The 22,500-nt window shown below is 38.4% G+C and overlaps 2 protein-coding genes across 2 annotated transcripts in view; one reads left to right on the top strand and one right to left on the bottom strand.

Annotated features, from left to right (window-relative positions):
• Positions 1 to 22,500, bottom strand: part of LOC144959723 (uncharacterized) — an 81,315-nt gene that overhangs the window by 57,801 nt on the left and 1,014 nt on the right. Inside the window, exons 2-3 of the mRNA XM_078892403.1 lie at positions 15,956 to 16,045; positions 10,375 to 10,554 (exon numbers count right to left, since the gene is read on the bottom strand). Coding sequence (XP_078748529.1) covers positions 10,375 to 10,554; positions 15,956 to 16,028 — 253 coding nt within the window. The 5' untranslated portion in view covers positions 16,029 to 16,045. The remainder of the gene's footprint in view (positions 1 to 10,374; positions 10,555 to 15,955; positions 16,046 to 22,500) is intronic.
• Positions 17,836 to 18,195, top strand: LOC144959501 (uncharacterized). Its single transcript, XM_078892117.1, has one exon. It carries the CDS (start codon positions 17,836 to 17,838, stop codon positions 18,193 to 18,195), a length of 360 nt encoding a protein of 119 aa, XP_078748243.1.

Genomic DNA, 22,500 nt, shown 5'->3' with positions numbered 1-22,500 from the left:
TACATAAATCAAACTGGTTCGGTATTTGTATTCTCCAGAAATGGGAAAATTTGAAATTTGAAACAAAGAATGCAAAATCTATGGATTATTTCAAGGTGTTAGTAGACAGGGAATTATATGATGAGAGATTTATATATGACGAATAATACTTGTTTGCTCTGCTGTTGACATGGCTTTCAATCTTGTATGTCAATATTATGCATTGTTACCTTATTATGGTTATCTTCTATATGTATGGATGTATGAGTGCGCGCCTGTGTGTGTGTGTGTGTGTGTGTGTGTGCGTTTGTGTGTGTGTGTGTATGCTTTGCATGTCACAGTTAAAGATATATATGTTTGTCCATCACACATACATGCGTACATTTAAGTTGCTATACTATCTTTACCACGTTTATTATTATTGTAATCTTTCAATCAATAGAATTCTAGCATTGCAATTAATATTAGGGGAATTCAAGCGATTTTACCCTATTTCGCCCTATGCCATATGATATGTTGTTTGTTATGTTATTGTTATTATTGTTATCATTATTATGATCATCATCATCATCATCATCATCATCATCATCATCATCATCATTATTATTATTATTATTATTATTATTATTATTATTATTATTATTATTATTATTATTATTATTGTTATTATTATTATTATTATTATTATTATTATTATTATTATTATTATTATTATGTAAGTGTAAGTATATTTTAAAAAATAATTTCAAAACCATTAAATGATTTTTGTAACGTTCATGCAAAAGTACTTTTTTTAAAGCTATATGATCAATATTTATTGTTTATGTCAATTTACGGTAGACAATTATTGTTTCAGAGTATTAAAAAACTAAATATATAATTAAGCCACGAATCATAGTATAACAATCATTATCAACATACATTCGATATATCGACCTTCATACATTCGGGAGTTTTTTTTTACTTCATCAATATACAAAATATAAATAATATAAATGTTATGTTATATCGTTCATCGAAATCAAATATTATGTTAGTAAGATCTTTATCTGATTCTAACACATCAACAAACACAACGTTCGGGAGGCCTTCCGAACGCTCCTCCATCCCTAGTATTCTTGTTCTAGTAGGGGGTTTGGGAGGGGGGAGACTAAAATAAAAAGTTCCCCCCCTCCCAGACCCCCTACTAGAACACTATAAAAAACAAGAATACTGGGGATGTAGGAGATTTTGGAAGGCCTCCCCAAAGTTCCAAAGATATTTAACTTCGATCAACAAATATATATAGTTTTTAATTAACAAATTGTGGTGCTCAACCGTCCTCATTGCTTGCAGACTCGTTGGACTCTTGAGAATCATATTGAAGCGAAATCATTTACTTTAATTGTTTGCTTACATTCACTTATCATTTTTGTTGATGTGAGCCTTGCTTTTATTATCTCAAATATTAAAAATTGCATTCGAAAATGTCTGTAGTAGTTTAATCCCTCTGGTAAAGCTTGGAGTGAATTATTTTGCGGAAGGTTTTTGTTGTTATATGTACTGACCTGGCTACCCCATCTGACCTGCCAACCTCACTTACTCTTACGTTCAGTCCAATATCACAAAAATCGCACTGTCCAAGTCAACACGAAATCAAAGTTGGGAGGCCTACCGAAAGCTCATACAAAGGGAAACAACTTAAATAATATTACCTCAACTAACCCCGAGAAAAAATAAAACCTGGTATCTTTAACTAACCGTAATAGGAAAAATAAACACCCTAGCACCTTTGCTAAGACTTATGACTAACCCTAATAGAATAAAATCCTCCGATCTCGAGCTAATCCTAATATGAAAAAAACCCCTCGGACTGCTTTACACTACCTTTCAATACTTCACAAATCAAAATGGCGGGAGAGAATCCAAACAATGGTCAAATTAGGAAACTTTAAACTTTCACAAATCTATCAAGGTTTGTTATAGAGTTTTTAAAATGCTTCTATATGGTGACAAACCTCCCGACGGATTATCACCTTGTCGTGGTGGGAGGGCTTGCGTATCTCGAACCCCGGACCTCCAATAAGAGAAAAAAAAGAGAGAGATCAGACGAAGAGTAATCCACCGGCCCTCCAGGAATGGGGGTTGAGCGTAGGGTTAACAACCCACCTCATAAAAAGCAAACTGTTACAGAAACAGAAACCAGACGTAAGTCCATAACCGGCGGCAGCAGAGAAGCGGACCAGAATACTGGCTACATGACGGTAGGAGGTCAAAGCCGAAAGGACGCCCCCGACCAGACTGCAGATCTGTTGTCACCAAAACGCAAGTTCAATGTCTCGTGCTGGAATGTTAGGACCCTATATCAAACAGGAAAACTGGCACAAGCCCAGCGCGAGATGTTGAACTACAAGATCGATTTGCTAGGCATATCAGAGGCAAGATGGACAGGAGCTGGAAAGCGCCAACTCTCTAATGGCGACTTGACCATTTGGTCAGGACGAAAGGATGACCAACACAGAGAAGGTGTTGCCCTCTTGATAGCCAGGCAAAACAACAAGTCACTATTGGAATGGAAACCGATAAGTGAAAGAATTTTATACACAAGACACAACTCAAAATACACCAAACTATCAATCCTCACATGTTACGCACCTACAGAGGACTCAGATGAAGAAAACAAAGAAGAATTTTACGATAGTTTAAGAATGGCCGTTGAAAACATTTCAAGACATGATACGCTCATGATCATCGGAGACCTTAAATGCAAGAGTTGGCAATACAGTTGAAGAACAAACAAATCAGTCCGTTGGAAAGGAAGGCATAGGGTGATGAACAACAATGGAAGCAGACTGGCAAAATTTTGCGAAGAACACAACCTCATTATTGGTGGAACTTTCTTCCCACACTAAAACATACACAAATTGACCTGGAAATTACCAGATGGAAAAACAGAAAGTCAGATAGACCATATAATTATCAATAGAAAATGGAAGAACAGCTTAAATGATGTCAGACTCAGACGATTGGCAGACATTGGAAGTGACCACCATCTTGTCACAGCCAAAATCTCTACTAAATTGATGAAAACAAAAATAGCAAAACAGAAGAAGAAACGTTTCAACACAGATAAATTGAAAATCCCAGATATCCAAAACAATTACAATATCTCAGTAAGAAACAAATTCAGTGCAATACAAGATATTACAAACATGACAATCCAAGATTTCAACCACGTCATGCAGGAAAGTGCCACTGAACATTTAGGACACAATAAATCCAATACAGAGAATTGGATATCAGCAAGGTCATGGGAGCTCATTAACCAAAGAAAATCAATCAAACTAAATCTCTTGAACGCTAAATCTCCCCGACTGAAAGAAAGGCTATCCAGTGAATACTCATTGAAGGATAAAGAAGTGAAAAAATCGACAAGGAAAGACAAAAGAGATTTTGCAGAAAATTTAGCAACTGAAGCAGAAAATGCAGCTGTAATTTTTAATAGAATCCTTCTGAAAAGAATCTCACCTCACATTGAAAACATTCTTAAAAAAGAGCGGGCAGGGTTCAGAAAAGGGAAGTCATGTAGTGACCACATATTTACCCTGAGACAAATCCTGGAGCAAAGCATTGAATGGAACAGCCCCCTCTACACCATTTTTGTCGATTTTGAAAAAGCCTTTGACAGTTACACAGAGAGTCCCTATGGAAAATACTCCGCCATTATGGTATACCGATGAAGATAGTCAACTTAATAAAAGCAATGTACAGCAACTACCAATGCCAAGTGATCTGTGGTAACAATTTAACAGACAGCTTTAATGTAACAACTGGTGTAAAACAAGGCTGCATACTCTCCCCACTCCTGTTTATCCTGGATCGAGACTGGCTCATGAAAAATACAATTGATGGTAAGAAGAGAGGCATTCGCTGGACACTGACATCCTTTCTGGAAGATATAGACTACGCAGATGATATCGCGTTAGTTTCCAGTACACACAGAGACGCCTCAGAGAAACTAAACGCACTACACAAGAACGCCTCGAAAATTGGACTGAAAATAAATTTCGATAAGACTGTGTACATTAGGGTGAATCCAAAACATGAGTGAAATTAGGATAGATGAACATATAATTGAAGAGGTAACAGAGTTCTCCTACCTCGGATCCAAAATAACAGACTACGGATATGCAGAACACGATATCAAGCACAGAATTCAAAAGGCAAACCAGGCTTTCGGCATGCTGAAAAACTTTTGGAAATCAAAGCAAATAATGAGAAAGACAAAGCTGAAAATATACAAGAGCAATGTTTTAAGTGTACTGCTTTATGGAAATGAAAGCTGGAAAATGACATCCAAGTGTTTAAAAAGAATTTTTAATTTATTTCGGCCTAAAAAAATAAAAACAATGGATCTATTAAAGAAAGCTGACTGCACTAGAATTGAAAGCCACATAAAAAGAAGAAGATGGCGTTGGCTGGGTCATGTGGCCAGAATGGAAAAAGGGTCACTTCCCAAGACAGCCTTGTACTGGACAGCAGATGGGAAGAGAAAGCGGGGAAGACCCAAAGAAACCCGGCGAAGGACCATGGAGAAAGAATTAAAGGAAGCAGGCCTGTCCTGGAATAAAGTCACCGCAAAAGCAGCCGATCGCAAAAAATGGAGATGTCTGGTGGATGCCCTATGTGCCTCAAGGCCCGAAGAGGATTAAGTAAGTAAGTATATGGTGAAAAAATTGAATGAATAAACACATGACAAAAGATCAACGGTGAAAATACAAATTGAAAGAAGACTGGGGATGTAGGAGCTTTCGGTAGGCCTCCCTCAAAGTTCACACAAAAAATACTAACTGATCACACGTCCACACGAAACCAAACGCGAGTCCCCTCACGTATCTCTCTCCTTCTCACTTCAATTCACTTCCATCCGCTACTTCCATTCGTTTTTCGCATCATCCAGAATCATACCGACCTCCTTCCGCTCAATAGGATTCAATAGTCGTAACGTCACGTCGTTCATAATGACGCATGTAACTTAGCAACACTGGCTCTAAACTTTCGGAACAATGGCGGACGCCGGTATGAAATATTTCTCCGGCGAGCATAAAAGCGTATCCAGAGGAAAAAAAACCCATAAACTTGATCATGTTTTGACTTTTACACATTCTGGTCACAAGACATATGAAAGTTCTAGCCAGCTTGAAGAATAAATAGTCATAATTTTCTTTCTTTAGAACCAAGATGGCCGCCGTTGCCGGGCGGCGTGACATCAGACTACTGAATCCAATTACTAACCATAGCAACAAAAAATAACACCAGTTTTGTCCGCAAAGCGACAAAGGATGTAAACTGGTGTGACTAAACTGAGATGTTTTCATTTTCCCTTACAATGTCTTGCTGTATGGGAACAGACATACAACAACTTTGTTTCTTTTAGGAAAGTTTAAAAAAAATGATTGCACTTGCAATATCAATATAATGATGCCCGTTAAAACATACATCAATACATCTTTTGGTGTAACTCATTAATAATTTGCCGTGGATAACATCTCCTTTTTCTTTGGATTTATTAAAAGACTGTTGACCGATTTATAGCATAGTACACCAAGATATATAGGCAAACTGATAACGTGGGGCGGCAGGAGTTTATTCTGGTTTCTATTGTGTTGAATATACAGTAACAATTGTTTCATACTCTTTGCTATGTGCTATCCCACAAGATCTGGAGCCTCACCAGAGAGTAATGGAAAAATAGGTCAGTTTAACATTGGTAGCACTCTGTCGCGTCACTCAAACTAAAACACAGAAATGCTTTTTTTTCTCCTTCTTTGCTTTTATTCTTTTAATTTACATGTCATTTACCATTTGATTCAGAAAAGTGGGTGGAGCAGGCACTTATGTTGGTAACAACAAGAGATGAAGTGAGTAGAAAAGTGCCAGAAGACAATAGAGAATAAAATTTTTTTCTGAATTAAAAATTCACCCCATATACCGGAGCATACTCAATGTCTCAGTTGTTTCTATGTTATATGTTTGTGTTGAGAATATTGGCTATTAAGCTTAACTGCTGGCCAGGTAACTTCGCGATGGTTGTGTGTGTGTGTACCCGCTACCTCCAGGAGTCGGTGAGAGAAGGCACTAATAATGAATGACCTGAGTTTGATACGAATTATTTGGATTCGTGGATAGCTCATACGGTAGAGTCACGCTCTCACCGGCCAGGCAGCAGCTTCTTATGGTTCACACTATTATGTTATGACGATCGACCCAATCAGCAAAGTCCGGTCCGCATTCGTGCACCGTCGCGAACCCGCCTGGTAGCATCGTCACAACACACCTTTCGACTAGATGCTCTGCCGTTTCGGGTTCTTGCCCACAGCGTGGACATATTGGACAGGAAGTTAGACCCCACTGATGTAACGTACCGGCCGTTAGGCAGCTCCTCGACCGAAGCCGATTCGCAGCTACCCAGTGTCTCCTCTTACTGGTATCAAAGCCTGGCAACTTCTCACCAAGCTTAGAGGAGTGTAGGTCCCCGCCCCACGAGGGATTGAATTCGTCCAAACCGACTTCCATCTCGTATGTGCAGCTCTGTCCGTAGTCAGGGATTCTGCGTACAAGGGTTGCCGGGACTTATTTCGGCTCGAAACGGGGGCACCGTTCATTATGCGCATGAGAGGGGTATCCCCATTCCCTCTCTCTTTGATCTTACTTAGCCAGTTTCCCGTAATGGTCTCCCTCCGGACATCGGGGGGCTGGATCGCCGCCATTATCGGGCCCCATTCTCTAAGGGTTGTTGCTAGCGTTCCGGACACTATGTGCATCGACTTGCGAGGTTTTACATCCACCTTCTCAACGTTTCTGCTTCTACCCCACACTGGAGCGCAATACTCCGCGGTGGAATAGCATAGTGCCAGGGCGGATGTTCTCAGGAGCGCTTGGCTAGCGCCCCAAGTCGATCCCGCCAGCTTCCTCAGAAGACTGTTGCGCTTCTCTATCTTCCCGGCAACCCCTTCGAGATGGGTCCGATAGGTAAGGCTGCGATCCAACGTCACCCCTAAGTATTTTGGACGCGGCTCATATGGGAGTGGCTGGTCCCCGACTAGGAAATTCAGTTTACGGGTGTGCCAACCACTGCATAAGTGAAATGCAGTGGCCACGGTTTTTGAAGTGTTCATCTTCAGGTACCACTTGTCAAAGTAGGACTTGAGTCTGGTGACGTCCTCGCTGAGTACGCTCTCGAGACGGGTCCACACTTTACTCTGAGTAACGAGTGCCCAGTCGTCTGCGTATCCCAGCCTCAGGGAGGAAGTGTTCGGCATATCGCTAATGTAAACGTTAAACAACATTGGCGCAAGTACCGACCCCTGAGGGACCCCATTCTTCAATTTCCTTACTTTGCTCGTGACGTCTCCCAGCGCGACGTGGAATTGCCTTTCCCCTAAGATCGAAGAGAACAACTTCAAGGTCTTTTTGCACCTTATTATTTTTGCAAGTTTGAGCATTAACCCATCGCACCAGACCGTATCGTACGCCGCTGATAGGTCTATAACACAGCACCTGTTTGCTGTTTTCTCTCGAACCCGTGCTCAATATGCTCTGTAAGGGCAATGACCTGCTCCGTGGTGCACCTCCCTTCCCTGAAGCCTGCCTGCTCAGGTGGCAGGGCAGCGTCTAGGACCGGCCCCCATCGGTTTAATAGAACACGCTCCAACAATTTGTAAAGACAGCTCAGCAGCGATATGGGTCTGTAACTGTCTGCCTCCTTCGCCTAGCTTCAGGATGGCAACTATCTTCGCATGCTTCCACACTTGTGGGAGCTTTCCTTTCGCAAGGATGTCAGACATTCCCTCTGCTAGCCAGGCCCGTGCCCAGATGCGTCACCATATCGGGATATACACCATCTATCCCTGCTGCTTTGCCGTTCTTCACTTCGCTAATGGCTGCACCCACTTCTCGGGGACTGAACGGGGCCGTCCAGTCCGACTCCTCCGCAGGTAGTGAGTCCAAAATCGTACGGTACGCCTTGCGGACACCGCGCTCAAAAGCCTGATTAGGGACCCGCTTACTACGGTTCTTAATGTTCTTGGCAATTGTGTCTGCCTCGCATTCCGGTGCAGCCTTCGCGAAATTCCGATCTGGGTCCAATTTTTTTATCAAACGCCAAGCGTGGCGGCTGGAGTGTGTAAAGTCGAGACTTTCCACGGTCTCCTGCCACCGTTGCTTCCTTCCCTCTGCCAGAGACTGAAGTAGTCTATCGGCTGCGTCCTGGGACTGGGTCTGCTGGTACTCTCGGTACAGCTCTTCCGACTCTGCTGTCCAGCAAGGGGTGTAGAATTTCCGTTTGCCCCGTGGAATAGAGCGTTGAGCGCTCTTAACCAGTAGCCTACTGAATTTGGTTATATTCTTGGACTTGGGAGGAATGGCAGGGCAGACCTGCTCGATATAGGAACTGAATTCCTCCCAGTCAGCCTTCCTGAAATTCCATCTGCAAAGTGGGAGAGACTGCACCCTTGGTATTGTCACCCCAGCTGTGACAAGAACCGGCCTGTGTTGGCTATGCGGAAAGTCCCCGAGGACTGTCCGCTTCACCTGCAGCGGTTCACCGTTCGCTCCTTTCGTTACGAGGGTGAGGTCTGGAGTATACTCCTTCTCATGGCGGGTAACCCGGAAGGTACCCTTGGCTGTAGGATCGTACACTAGGTGTAGATCATTACAGTCCATCCATGAGCGGAGTTGTCTTCCTGCCTCGTTGCAGTCTCGGTAGCCCCATTCGTGATGGTGGCTATTAAAGTCTCCCAGACAGATGGAAGGATGGCTGACCACCGGTACCGGTGGTGTAGTCCAAGTCGCTCTAGGTGGTTTGTAAATATTATGCAAACACAGTCCACCTACTTCCACGGAAATTCGGTTCACCCCATTGCTGTCCGTTACGCTCTCAATGACCCTTACCTTCGATGGCTCTTTAGCGTAAACGCTAACCCCTCCTTTGAGCCTCGAAGTGTCCTCGCGTTGGACCACCGTATAGCCTGGGATCTGGAATCGGAAGATTGCGCGCCTGAATAAAGGTGGGTCTCCTGTAACAGGAGGATATCTACGCAGTGAACGGCCAATAGCTTTGATAAAAGCTCATTTTTTGCCATACTCTGGCTCTCGACGTTCAGGGACAATATGTGCGTCAGTTCGCCATCCCCGCCGTCGCATTTTCCGATCGGCAGGCCGCGAATCGATTGATGCATGGGACGTTTGCTTTTTTCTCGGACGTGCCGACGACCCTGGCGACACGAACGCGGTATTATTTGGCTAGGCGGCAGACCGCTTCGCCATTGACGGGACTGATTGGGACTCGACATAAGGATAATAGTGTGGCGCCCGGGATAGGGCTGCTATTCGGGCACCGGGTTTGGATCAAATTTAGTCACACACCGAGGCGAGCAGCTCATGTGGCTCGTTGGCTCGATACCCGGGATGGTCTCGTGACGGTCGACCGGGGTTTTCACCTTTGCCCTCCCGTGTGCCTCAAGCCCCCTCACCAACTGCAAGGTAAAGATCCACGAGGGGGGCCAGGCAGAGTTGTCGTACCAATAAGGTCGCAGGCTCAAACCCCATTACCGCTGCAAAAAATTTTTATTCTCTATTGTCTTCTGACACCTTTCTACTCACTTCATCTCTTGTTGTTACCATTTGATTCTATTTTAGTCGCTCCTAATTATACAGCTTCATAAGCCACCAATAACATATTTCTTTCACACATCATCTTGAAAGCATAAATATAATTTAGAAACAAAAGAAACTTTGACGTCAGTTTCTAAAAGATATATTCTATATATATATATATTTATATATATATATATATATATATATATATATATATATATATATATATATATATATATATATATATAATATCACCTTTATATTTAAAAAAAATCTTACGCCGACAATTTTGTTGTTATCATTTTATGAGCACTCTATATAATTCACGTATATCAATTTCTCACGAGTATATATATATATATATATATATATATATATATATATATATATATATATATATATATATATATATATATATATATATACACATATATATATTTTTTTTTTTTCAAGATCATTAACCCTCAAGGATATATTTCTTCTTCCATCTACATTTTACGTAATGATTGGGATGATATTAAGGTCTATTCTATACAGTAAAGTAAATGATTATTTTTGAAAAATAGTGTTATGCCATCAAATTTATGCCTTTTATTTTATTGAATCATCTTAAAGAGATTGTTATCCAAATAATATTTCTGACCAATTTGGGAAATTATTGAGCTTGGGTAACACCTCGTAAACTCGATCAAAATAAACTACATATTCGGACTAAAATTGCACATTATAATTATTCAAAATATTGATAAAACTACTTACGCGTAACTTTAAAAAGGTGAGTAGTAGATTCCCCACTTCCTAGCTCTGTTATCGACGAGTCATACCAAGCAGCAAAACTCCCCGGGTTTGATTTGATAACTTTACAGGTACATTCGAACGATGACGACAGGGAGTAACCATCACTGGGACAATCCGAATCCAAAGTCACATACGTAGTTTCTGAAAATGAAAATATCAAATAGAAAAAAGGATGATAACGTAGTATCAACAGCAGAATATAGGGATTGGATAGGTTGGCCTGTTATCAGTGACGTTTATAAGATGTCCCAGGCTATTTATTATTCGTTTCGACAAGTATCCACCTTCTCAATTACACGTATAACCACTTTACTACTCCAAAATATGCTGCAGTTCAATCTCGTTTCGCACACAAAGTGCCTGCAGCTGCTAATCAAAGATTCAAAATATTGTAATCATAAATATTATAACGATAAGAATTCTGGTGATGAGCAGTTCTGGATATTGAAAACATAATGACACAGTAATCATTATCGTACCTCTCATATTGAAAAACTCATATCATTTTTTGGTAAAAGCGTAATTGTTGATTAACGTTTTTAACCCGTGGTTTTGAAATAAATAGTCTTTTATTCCAGGACTTTAAAAAGCCACATGCGGCATATTCAACGATGTGGTCTCCACGGAATGCATCAATGGTAATCACGCAATCTCAGTCTATTACAACTTCAATAGATTTACGCGGAATGTTTTAAAGCTCAGCAGCTAATAACTGTACCTTGAAATTATCTTGATTTTCACAGGTATTTCACAATTCGATACATAAGTGAATATAAAGAAATCAAAGAAAAACATAAGGGTGTATGGATAGGCGCTCATCGAGGTCACTAGTAGTTAATACTTGCTAAGACTCATTCTGTTCGTATGCACCGATAATTTAGACGCCTATTCCATTCTTGTTGATACTGAGAGATGTATAAACAAAAGTCCATTTTTGTTTTTATTTTGTTTGGTATGTAAATTGATTTTTAAAATTCTAAAAGGAAATTATAAAAACCATTACCTCAAATCAATGGGACAACACTAAAAGGAAAAATAGTATTAAAAAAAGGACTGGCGATGTTTCACGTCATTCAATGCATTTTACATATTGACATGACAGATTGGCGAGATTTCTCTGCTGATCAACAAAAGGTGAATACTATATGCAAACGGAGAACATTCAATCAAAATATTAATGCTGTAAAGGGTAAATTAAATACTGGACATTGACTAAATATCTAAAAGTACTTGTTCGGCTATGTGGTCTAGTGGTATGACACTCGCTTTCGGATCGGAAGGTCCTGGTTTCGAGCATCGCGCTCGGCGCATATTTGAGTCCGTACCTGGCCTTTAAACAGCTTTGTCTTTGTCGGAAAAATTGTAATATCGCCTAACAGGCGTCATGTCCCGTCCTGCATGTTAAATGTTACCATTGTAAAGCGCTTTGAGCACATTTAGTGGATATTGCGTTATATAAAGCTCAATTGATTTTTTACTTAATTATCGATCGATCATGACTTTCTTCAGTCAATGAGTTCTTTGTTAATGTTAAGCATCGATAATGACAAAAAAAAAATTCTAAATGAGTTCGGCTTTGTTACATTTGTTGATGATGGACATATTTCTTTAAATGATCACCATAGAGAAATTAATTTTATTGCATAATGTAAACTTTTAGAACATAATGGTTTCAAAATATTAAAGAATCTTATCTTTAGGGGTATTATAAAGATAGTCTTTCATGGCTATGTTTTCATCTAAATTCATTGTTACTTAGCGCGTGTATGATATTATGATTGTAACGAAGGGTTGGCAGAGCCCTCGTTTTCATCAAGCCCAACAAAACGATAGTGACGCTTCCTTTTATACATAACATTTCCAGAAAGACTAATTGCCTGCTTGTAAAATGTTTCATCCTAAAACACGATCTAGTTTTTGATCAACATAGAGCAGCTTTGTACGCAACTAGGGCTTGCCAAATGATTCTGCTTCGCCTATTACCAGAACGTTTCATAGACAAAGAAAGTCGGCCGCCAAATTCTCCGGACTACAATCCCCTTGATAGTGGCTTCTGGAATGGCCTTTGGGAAAACTTTCGAAATACGGAGACAACCTTTTCAAAATTTATAGAACTAATGAAAAACAATTGTTAGGCTGGAGCTACCTAGTTTGCAAGAGGCCAGACGAGGAACAATTCTTCACTTTATCGCCATCTGCATCAAGTTCTTAAAAACCAAGGCGGTGCCATAACAAAGTATTTTGGATAATACATTATATTTCATGAACACGTTTCTTGGTCAAAGTGAATAGATTGTTTTTCTTTTATTCAATAGTAAGTATGTTTGATTTCCTAATCGATAAGAAAAATTCCCTGTCTAACTCCCCTTATAGTGATTTTTAAAAATGAAAAGACGCAATTTTCTTTTAAATTGCGTTAATTCATGGTAAATAATACTTATGACAGCTAAGAATACTTGGTATTTAGCCTAATAAAAGTATACAATTGCATAAAACTTCTGCAAAAACTGCAGAAACTTAAAAAGAATATGCGCTATAAAAAATAGGAGAGAGTTTTTCTGAGCCACCCGTTATATATATATAATGAGGTGAGAATATATATATATATATATATATATATATATATATATATATATATATATATATATATATATATATATATATATATGTATATATATAATATATATATATATTTTCACCTCATTCTGCTATATTGTCCGATAACGCTGCTTCATCCTTCTGGAATACTCAGGGAGGTTATTTAAATGTCTTGGTGTCTGGGAGGAATGTTGTGTGCGTAATTGGCGCCAATGTTGTTTCCGGAAGTAGGTTTGTTGCTCATGTGTGTGCATGTGTGGGTTTGTGTTAATGCAAGGTGGATGTGGTATGGGGGGGGGGGGTTGTCTGGGGTAGTGGTTGTTTCATTGGGTTGTGTAGTGTATATTGGACAGTGAACATTTTTTCCTGTGAAAGCACGTGCTGAATATCTCTCTCTTTCTGTTTAATGTGGCATGCTATTTTTCTTTTTTTTTACTATATGATATTTCTCTTGAATTCATAGGTTGCATTTTTGTGTTTACTTTGTAGCTTTTTGTGTTTTTGAGACGATGTTCCATGTGACGTTGTTTTGTATGTTTGAGTGCTTTAGTTTCCAGGTGTGTTCGCTGAACGTATTTGCACATCTTTTTCTGTCGTGTTTGAAGGACGAGGTGTGTTGATTATATCGTGTTTAGAAGTGGCCCCCTGTTAGTCCGATGTAGTTTTCCTATTTATCTGTATTGTTGTGTGTTACGGTTGCTTTGTATACAAGATATGATTTGAGTCATTAACCTTGTAGGGGACATAAGTCTTTATTTCTATAGTTGCATTGTTTTTTTGGTGTGATATTTTGTTGATTATGGGTATTGAGGATGTGTTTGTTGTGTGCTTTGATTATGTCTTCAATGTTTTTCATGCATGAATAACTGATCTTTACTGTGCTTCTGTTGAGGGTTTTACGAAGTTTGTTTTTTTGAGGGAAGCAGGCGTACCTTATTGAACCATGTGATGTTGCGTGATCTTGATTTTTTTTGGGAAGGGGGGGGGCATGTTGGAGCCTTTGTTGTCTATTGTTTTGTAGTCAAAGGTTTCTGTGTATTCACTGTTGTTAGAGCATTCATGTATTGGCCTGCTGCGTTGTAGAAAGTATCGGAGTCTTTTGACAATCTAGATATGCGTTGTGCGGTGTTGGGGATATTTTTTTTATGACCGCAGCTAGGTGATTGCTGTTATTATTTATGTAGTTGATGACGTTGTTCGGTTACATGAAGGGTTTGTAATTGTCTATAGTAAGGTCGAAGGCTACGTCAAGGAAGCCTGTAACTTTCTTGTTGGCGTCAATTGTAATTTTTACCTTATTATGTTTGATTGTATTGGAGATTTGTTTTTTTTTTATTTCTTCTTGTTTGGGGAGGGGGTGGGGTGGTGATATCTGCATATTATGGCTAATGCGATATGTGAGTTAGTTATATTGTTGAGCTGTGATAGCATGTATAAGTCGATCAACTCACCATACCACACCCAGCTCGCATACACACATATCCACACATATGCGGGAAAAAAACCTGCATCCGGAATGAACAATGGCGCCAACTGAACACAAGAACATTTCTCCCGGACTCTAGGCCTTTTAAAGAGGATTCTCTGAGGATTCGATGAAACAACGTTGTCGAAGAATATAACAGAATGAAAAAATCACGTCCTTTCGCAAAGGCATCATAAGATTCTGTCGTTTAGGCTTTCCATGAAGGAATATGGTTAATCCATTAAAAAGGATGTCTGTTGTCAATAGCAATCACCCACGTTGTCCAAGTCAGCGGATTGGAGGTTAATAATCTTGCCCAAAGAAAAAAACGAAAGTGCCTGAAGCGAGGCTCAAACCCGGGACCTTCCGGATCACAGTGCAATGCCTCAACCACTCGGCCACTTCGCCCCCCCCCCAATGAGGTGAGAATAAATATATATTATTCGCTCCAGAAAACTGTCGAGCACTCTACATGATTCCAGCTAGCTCCCCACAAACATATTTGTAATATAATATATATATATATATATATATATATATATATATATATATATATATATATATTTATATATATATATATATATATATATATATATATATATATATATATATATATATATATATATATATATGTATAAATTCTATATGCTCGGTCGGAAGGAACGTTACGCGCTCTTAACCAACAGCCTATTTATATTAAAGCTGGTTATGTTCTCGAACTTGGGAGGCATGGTGGGCCACATCTGCTCAAAATAGAAAATAGATTCCTCCCACTTTTGAAATTTCATCTGCAAATTGGGAGAGACTGCGTTTATGAATTTTTACTTCATATACTGGTTATGTGGATAGTTCTAAAGGACTTCTTAACCTGCAATGGTTCTCCATTTGGTAACAAGTGTACGGCCGAGATTGTGTTTCCCTGATGTTCTTTGCAATATGGTAGCACACGATTGCTACTCCCCATCCAAGAACTGAGTTGTCTATCCACATCTTTACGGCACTTAAAGTCTCTGAGAAATATGATAGGATGGTGCTCTATCAAACACAACATATTGTAACATTTTTTCTGAAGGGGCAACAAACTTATATAATACTTCTAAAAGTTTTAGTCTAGATTATTTGTGATTAAGTAGATGTATGTATTCTCGAATAGTCAATCAAAAACATGTTTTCTTAATAGCATGCGCCACCGTTCTGCGACATATAACCACCATTGCTTAACATTTAACCTCTATCACTTGTATGATTGAATAAAATGTCACCCAATACTTCAATTCGCCATTTGTCAGTTTAATCCGATTATTTAGATATATTGCAAATTTGTGTAAATTGTTTGAGTTTACAATGACAATTTGGATTCAATCATCACAATTATTTTTAAGATTTAAATTTGCAATTGAATTGCCATTACCATCACTTGTTCACCTCAAAATATTATCGAATCGAGGTAATGTTGCGTATTCTTTTCTAGCAACTTACTGGAGTAACACGGGCGGAATGTGACTGTACCAACTAAAGTGGTGATGAGTATCAGGCGAAAATAAATCGACATGGCTCGTCAACTTGTCTCTGTCAGAACACAAAAAGAAAAGTTAAAATCACAATAAAATGGAAAAAAGAGAAATTTATAACGGTATGAATGGCGACACTTATACGTATCTCAGTCAGTCAAAGCCGTTAAAAATACTTATTACTCTCTTAGACGGCGTATGCAAACAAATATCTTCCACATAGCTTTATTTGTTTTTCTTTTTCATTTTATTTCATACAACACAATAGAGAATGATTTAAAAACAGAGTACGTAGAAACATTTATAAATATTTTCACAGATTAATGAGCTTTGAAATGATATGTGTGCGATTTGACGAAAACCGCCGGAATTCGGGTGTACTTTAGGGTACAAGTGAATGAAAGTGAAAAATCATTATGTAGGTAAATGATTTTCGTTTTTTCATTTCATCTTACTAATTGTCCATCCAACTAGATTCTTAAGAAAGGATTTTACAATTTGAAGCTTGTGGATTATTTAGTTCACTTTTTTTTCTGAGCTCTATCGAAGCGAAATATCTTTAGAAATGACATGAAATCTGCCTATATTTATGGTTTATGGTTTTAATTCAACGTTGAGAAAGTAACATTTGACCAAATGCCAACATAATACATATCGTTTTTGGTTCACTGTTTGTTCTTTGATATCCAAGTCAGTGCGCATGAGTATAAGCTACGATTGATTCAGTATAACGACTATTCATAGCTCGTATTTACAAAATGGAGAAAGCGATTAGCAATAGTCCAACATTCCATTTATCGTCTTGTGTGAAATATTGTGTCATCAATAAAATCATGACCTGTTGCTTGTTTTTAAAAAAAATCTCTAGACGGTCTATAAAAGATATCTAAAATTAAATATCATATCTGGAAACTAAGCAATCCGCCAGCGAGAATCAAACGGCAACCGAACCTCTTCCTCAAAATTATCACTTGTGGCGATCTCCGTTTCCTACGAACTACGAAGACTTACCACATACTGCTGACTGCAAGACTACTCTACACGTCAGATCAGACAAAACGTAAACACGAGAGAACTCATTAAATTTATAAAATTCACTACACATTGCTTTCATTGTTTGTTGTTTCCAGTAAAGTAGATGCTACATTGGTGACCCCGACGTAAAACAACTTAAGAGATAGGTATATATTATTATTATTATTATTATTATTATTATTATTATTATTACTATTTACCAGTTCAACTCTTCACAAGAACATAATAATAATAAACATGTCTATCGACGCCGTAGCATTGAAATTGCCCACATTCTGGACCACTTGTCCTTCAGCGTGGTTTGCACAAAGCGAGGCACAATTTGCCTTACGCGATATAACAAGCGATGAAACAAAGTACTACTATGTAGTGGCTGCCTTAGACTCAGACACAGCAACTCGAGCCCTTGCTATTCTATCATCACCACCCAAGGAAGGTAAATATGAAATACTGAAAAACTTCCTGCTGTCTGCGTGTCTTTGATTTTTGAATTATGCCCATTTTCTCCATTTCCAAAAATTCCTTTTTTGCACACAAGAGTTTTTCTGGAGCCAGGCGACGAGCACGTGCGAATACTGGGCGACCTTTGGTTCTGCTTGGTTTAAGAACTGCACCTAAGGATGATATCGGTCATTCTTCAGCTGAATTAGTATACGGAGAACCTTTAACAATCCCTGGAGAGTTTATACCTGACCATCCTTCGGACTTCCACGCTAAAGACTTTTTGGCAACCTTTCGGCAAAAGTGTCCCTTCATTCACCACGGCCAACACATCATCACGGCTATCATCAAACAAATTTACCCAAGAACTTGATGTCAGCGAAATATGTTTACATCCGTGTTGACACCCACCGAGGACCCCTTCAGAAGCCGTATACAGGTCCCTATGTTGTCATAACCCCTGGAGATAAACAATTCCTGATCGATGTTGGTGGCAAAGCAGAACGGATTTCGATCGACCGACTTAAAGCTGCATTTGTCGATTCTACGCAACCAGTTTCCCTTGCCACCCCACCTCGTCGTGGACGCCCACCGAATACGAACAGAAAGTTATCGAACAGAAACATACAAAACTCCCGTACTGCTTCTGATGATACTAACGTAGTGCCTACTAAGAAGCTATCTCGCTCAGGACGTACCATTAAACGACCTCGGTACTACAAAGATGACTAGTCCGTGTTTGGGGGGGGGCATGTGTGGTGATCTCCGTTTCCTACGAACTACGAAGACTTACCACATACTGCTGACTGCAAGACTACTCTACACATCAGATCAGACAAAACGTAAACACGAGAGAACTCATTAAATTTATAAAATTCACTACACATTGCTTTCATTGTTTGTTGTTTCCAGTAAAGTAGATGCTACACACTTCAAGTAGTAAAGAAGGGCAAAAAGGGGGAAAATGAATCAAAATCTTTAGTTTGTATCACAGAAGGGCTTTATTTCTCTATTTTACGGTTATAAATGTGCTGTATAATAGCTGTTATGATGATAATGTAACTGTGTTTTAAACAGTTTTATCATTGTATTCGTGTCTTTTAAAGTAATTTTCTCCGTTCTCTAATTTTTGACTCCTTGCCTACAAACGTAAATAACTTTGGCCCCAATTAAGATAATTAAAAAAATCAAAACTGCATTTTCCCCAGAAATGGTGCTTTTATATGTAAAAAAATATGATTCGAATTTTTTTCTGATATCCGACGGGTTATGCCAGAGACTACACATTTATTTATTCCATAAGCAGGCTATTTGGACCAATTAAAGGATATCTTATTGTACTTCAAATTGAGCCCATACACTACGGACAGCTCTGATATAATATGCAACCTCAAAGAGCAGTAAATTTCCCCACGAAATTAGAATCATAACCCAGGCATAAATATATTCTCCCAGAAATTGGAGGTAAGCATAGAGTTGAGACAAATCAAGATTGATCTTGTGTCCCAGAACCAATTCTGCGTTTGAAAGAAGGGGTGGGCTCAAAATATTCAACTTTGGATCACGCATACTGTCCTCACTCATCGCTTCTATTCTCTGTCAAGAGAAGTAGATCTTGTGGCCATGACCGCACAGTTCAACACATTTCCGTCGAGTAACCACAGTAATAGTCTTCGCCAATGGAGAAAAACATCCCAGGAACAAAGTTTGCTGAGCGTGGTTTTGCATTTTCGGCTCCAATCGTATGGAATTCTTTACCACATAAAACCCGACAATGTGAAAGTCTACCAGTCTTCAAACGGCATCTAAAACAAATCTTTTTTATTCTGCTTATCGTGATTCTATGTGAACTTCGAACAAGATGTGTATGTGAATGTTGTAATGATTTTGTAGTCGAAAGAATGAACATGTGTGATACTAAAATAACTATTGTAAAGCACCTCTGAGCACTATTTGGCGCTATCTCAAATAATAATAATAGTGATAGTGATAGTCTATGAGATTGGGTCAGTTTTTATTACATGCTCAAGTTGATCCGATGACAATGTTAATGTCTTTCTTTGCTAAACCCGCTAAAAATAAATGAGATGAAATAGATAATATTATTCAAGAAAAATCTAACTAGTTTTTTCCCAATGGTACGCAAGTTACGAGTTACATGACAATAATTATTGACAAGATATCATTGATTTTATCAGATGTTTTCAGAAGCATGACTCCGGGTGATTTTATCTCAAACTATGGGAAAATGAACATCCAGCCGCTCTTTGTAATTTTACTATAAATCTCGTTCTCCAGCTTCCACTCGGAGGATTGGAAAATGTTAAGTGTGCCGGCCTTTCCCAATAATAATATAGGCAATAGGTATTGAAAGAACTACTGACTACATGCTTAACATGCGTGCAATATGTAAATCTTCTTAGTTAAAATATGTTATTGAACACTGTATTGAAAAACCCTTTGAATCAGAAAAGAGGCGGTAAGTAACTGCCGGAATGGATCTTTTATTGAAAACTACTGACGCATTACTGACTCAAAAAAGCAATTATTTTGCTTTCTAAACAAGGACTTGAGAGTAATAATCACTAATGCTGTTGAAAAAATATTGGAAATATTTCAAAAAAATAGTTTTATTATCGCCATCACCATTATCACCTAATCGGGACTATTCCATGTACTCATAATCTTTGGATATCTTTCTTATTAAATCCACTTGCCATTATGTAGCAGTTTTAAAATGTTGATCCATATCCTTCGACATTTTTCATTTTTCAGTTTCGTCTCCCACTTGGATCTGTTTTGTTTTGTACACTTCCTCATTTCTAAGATTCTAGACTCCCAAAACCTAACCCATTGAATGGGGGGAAGGGGGGGGGGGTGATGGGGTAAATACCAGCCACGAAATCTATGTGTGATCGCACCAACACATTGTGCCACAAATTTCGACAATATAGGATGATTGGAAAAATCAACAAATGGATTGACAACTTCCTGAAAGGCCGTACCCAATCAGGGATTATTGACGGCGAATTAGCCAAGTCTGTCTGTGCCAGTTGAATTGGGTGTTCCTCAAAGCTCAGTCATTGGTACCGCTCTCTTTCTTTTTATTTTAACGACCTTGCAGATGCTCTTGAATCTAAAGTTCGCCTTTTTGCAGATGACGCTATTTCATACGTAATAATAAAATCACAAAAATATGGAGCACATCTGCAACACGACATTGAGAAACTGGGGACTTGGGAACAGAGCACCGTATGGAGTTTCATCCAGAGAAATGCAATGTCATTTCCATCTCAAGAAAGAAATCTCCAATCACATGCACTTACACGCTACACAACCACACCTTAGAGCACATCATATCAGCCAAATATTTAGGAATAGCAATAAAACCATTATTAAATGGGACTAGCACATCAACAACATCACAAAAAAAAGCAAATAGGACCCTGGGTTTCCTCCGAAGATATTTAAAGATTAAATCAACAAGGCACAGACTCGATCAATTTACCGCGGGAAGTTACCGCGGCTATGTGGTCTAGTGGTATGGCACTCGCTTTCGGATCGGAAGGTCCTGGGTTCGAGCCTCGCGCTCGGAGCATAGTTGAGTCATTGGAAAAAGCTCTTTACTCACATTCTCTCACTGTACCCTGGTGTAAAATGAGTACCTGGCCGTTAACAGGGTTGTCTTTGTCCGAAAAATTGCAATATCGCCTAACAGGCGTCATGTCCCGTCCTACATGTTAAATGTTGCTTTTGGCCAGGGACCCCTTGTAAAGCGCTTTGAGGACATTTAGTGGATATTGCGCTATATAAAGCTCAATTTTTTAAAAGCTCAATTTACATCTGCACCCACTTTTGATATATTTACAGAGCTTCTATATCGCTGCTAAATGTTCACCTCAATGTTATTGTTCATGTCAAAATCTTCATGAGTGAATGTGGACATTAAATGAAGATTCGGATTCAGAGAAACATCAAGTATCTATCGTACATCTCGGTTAAAGCATTAGAATTATTAATGGATAGTAGTATAGGGAATGAGATTAGCGGTAGAGTAGCGTCCCTTGATTGGACGTCACCTTACAGAGAGAACGTCAATTTGGTTTTGAACTGTCTCAAGCCGCTTTCACCGGAAGCGAGGACGAGAGACGCAAGCACACAACCAACATGACGTTCTCTCTCTAATAACTTTTCCGCCGGTGGCGTCACAGACTATGGGTGACGTCCAATCAAGGGACGAACTCTTCCGCTAATCTCATTCCCTATACCATCAAAAAGGTCTTGTCAGGGTCAACATCTAGAATACCGTTCAAATCACGTCCTTAATATTTCACATCGTATTTGAGACCGAAAAGTGTATCAAAGTAGTATTACGTGTATTTGTTGATAACACACTAGAGTTTAGTACAAGTTTTTTTTTCTCTTTCAGAGAGGAGTCGGGATTGAATAAATCTACATAAAACAGGGCGTGAGACAAGAACAGAATCATAAAAACCCTACCAAATAAGCCTCATGGCATTTGCAAACAAATTCTAATTATTATTATTATTATTATTATTATTATTATTATTATTATTATTATTATTATTATTATTATTATTAATAATAATAATAATAATAATAATGATGATGATAATTATAATAATAATAATAATATAATAATAATAATAATAATAATAATAATAATAATAACAATAATAATAATAATAATAATAATAATAATAATAATAATCATAATAATAATAATAATAATAATAATAATAATAATTGATGATGATGATAATAATAATAATAATAATAATAATAATAATAATAATAATAATAATAATAATAATAATAATAATAATAATAATAATAATAATAATAACAATAATAATGAATGACATTTATATAGTGTCTTACCCCGTTGCCAAAGACTCTAAGCGATTTATCATGATATAAAACAAAATATATCACTGTAAGACAAATGTAGATGGAAAAGTGATACGAATTCAATGTAACCACACAAAAAAAACATGATTATACGTAAAAAGGTAA

This window comes from Berghia stephanieae, chromosome 14 (genome assembly GCF_034508935.2).
Source record: "Berghia stephanieae isolate SIO BIC M18660-M18661 chromosome 14, UCSD_Bste_1.3, whole genome shotgun sequence".
Lineage (NCBI taxonomy): Eukaryota > Metazoa > Mollusca > Gastropoda > Nudibranchia > Aeolidiidae > Berghia > Berghia stephanieae.
This window is presented reverse-complemented; position numbering and strand designations above follow the sequence as displayed.

What these genes read in the sequence shown, in the direction of transcription:
- LOC144959501 (XM_078892117.1), top strand. Translation starts at nt 17,836, where the DNA reads ATGTCAGCGAAATATGTTTACATCCGTGTTGACACCCACCGAGGACCC.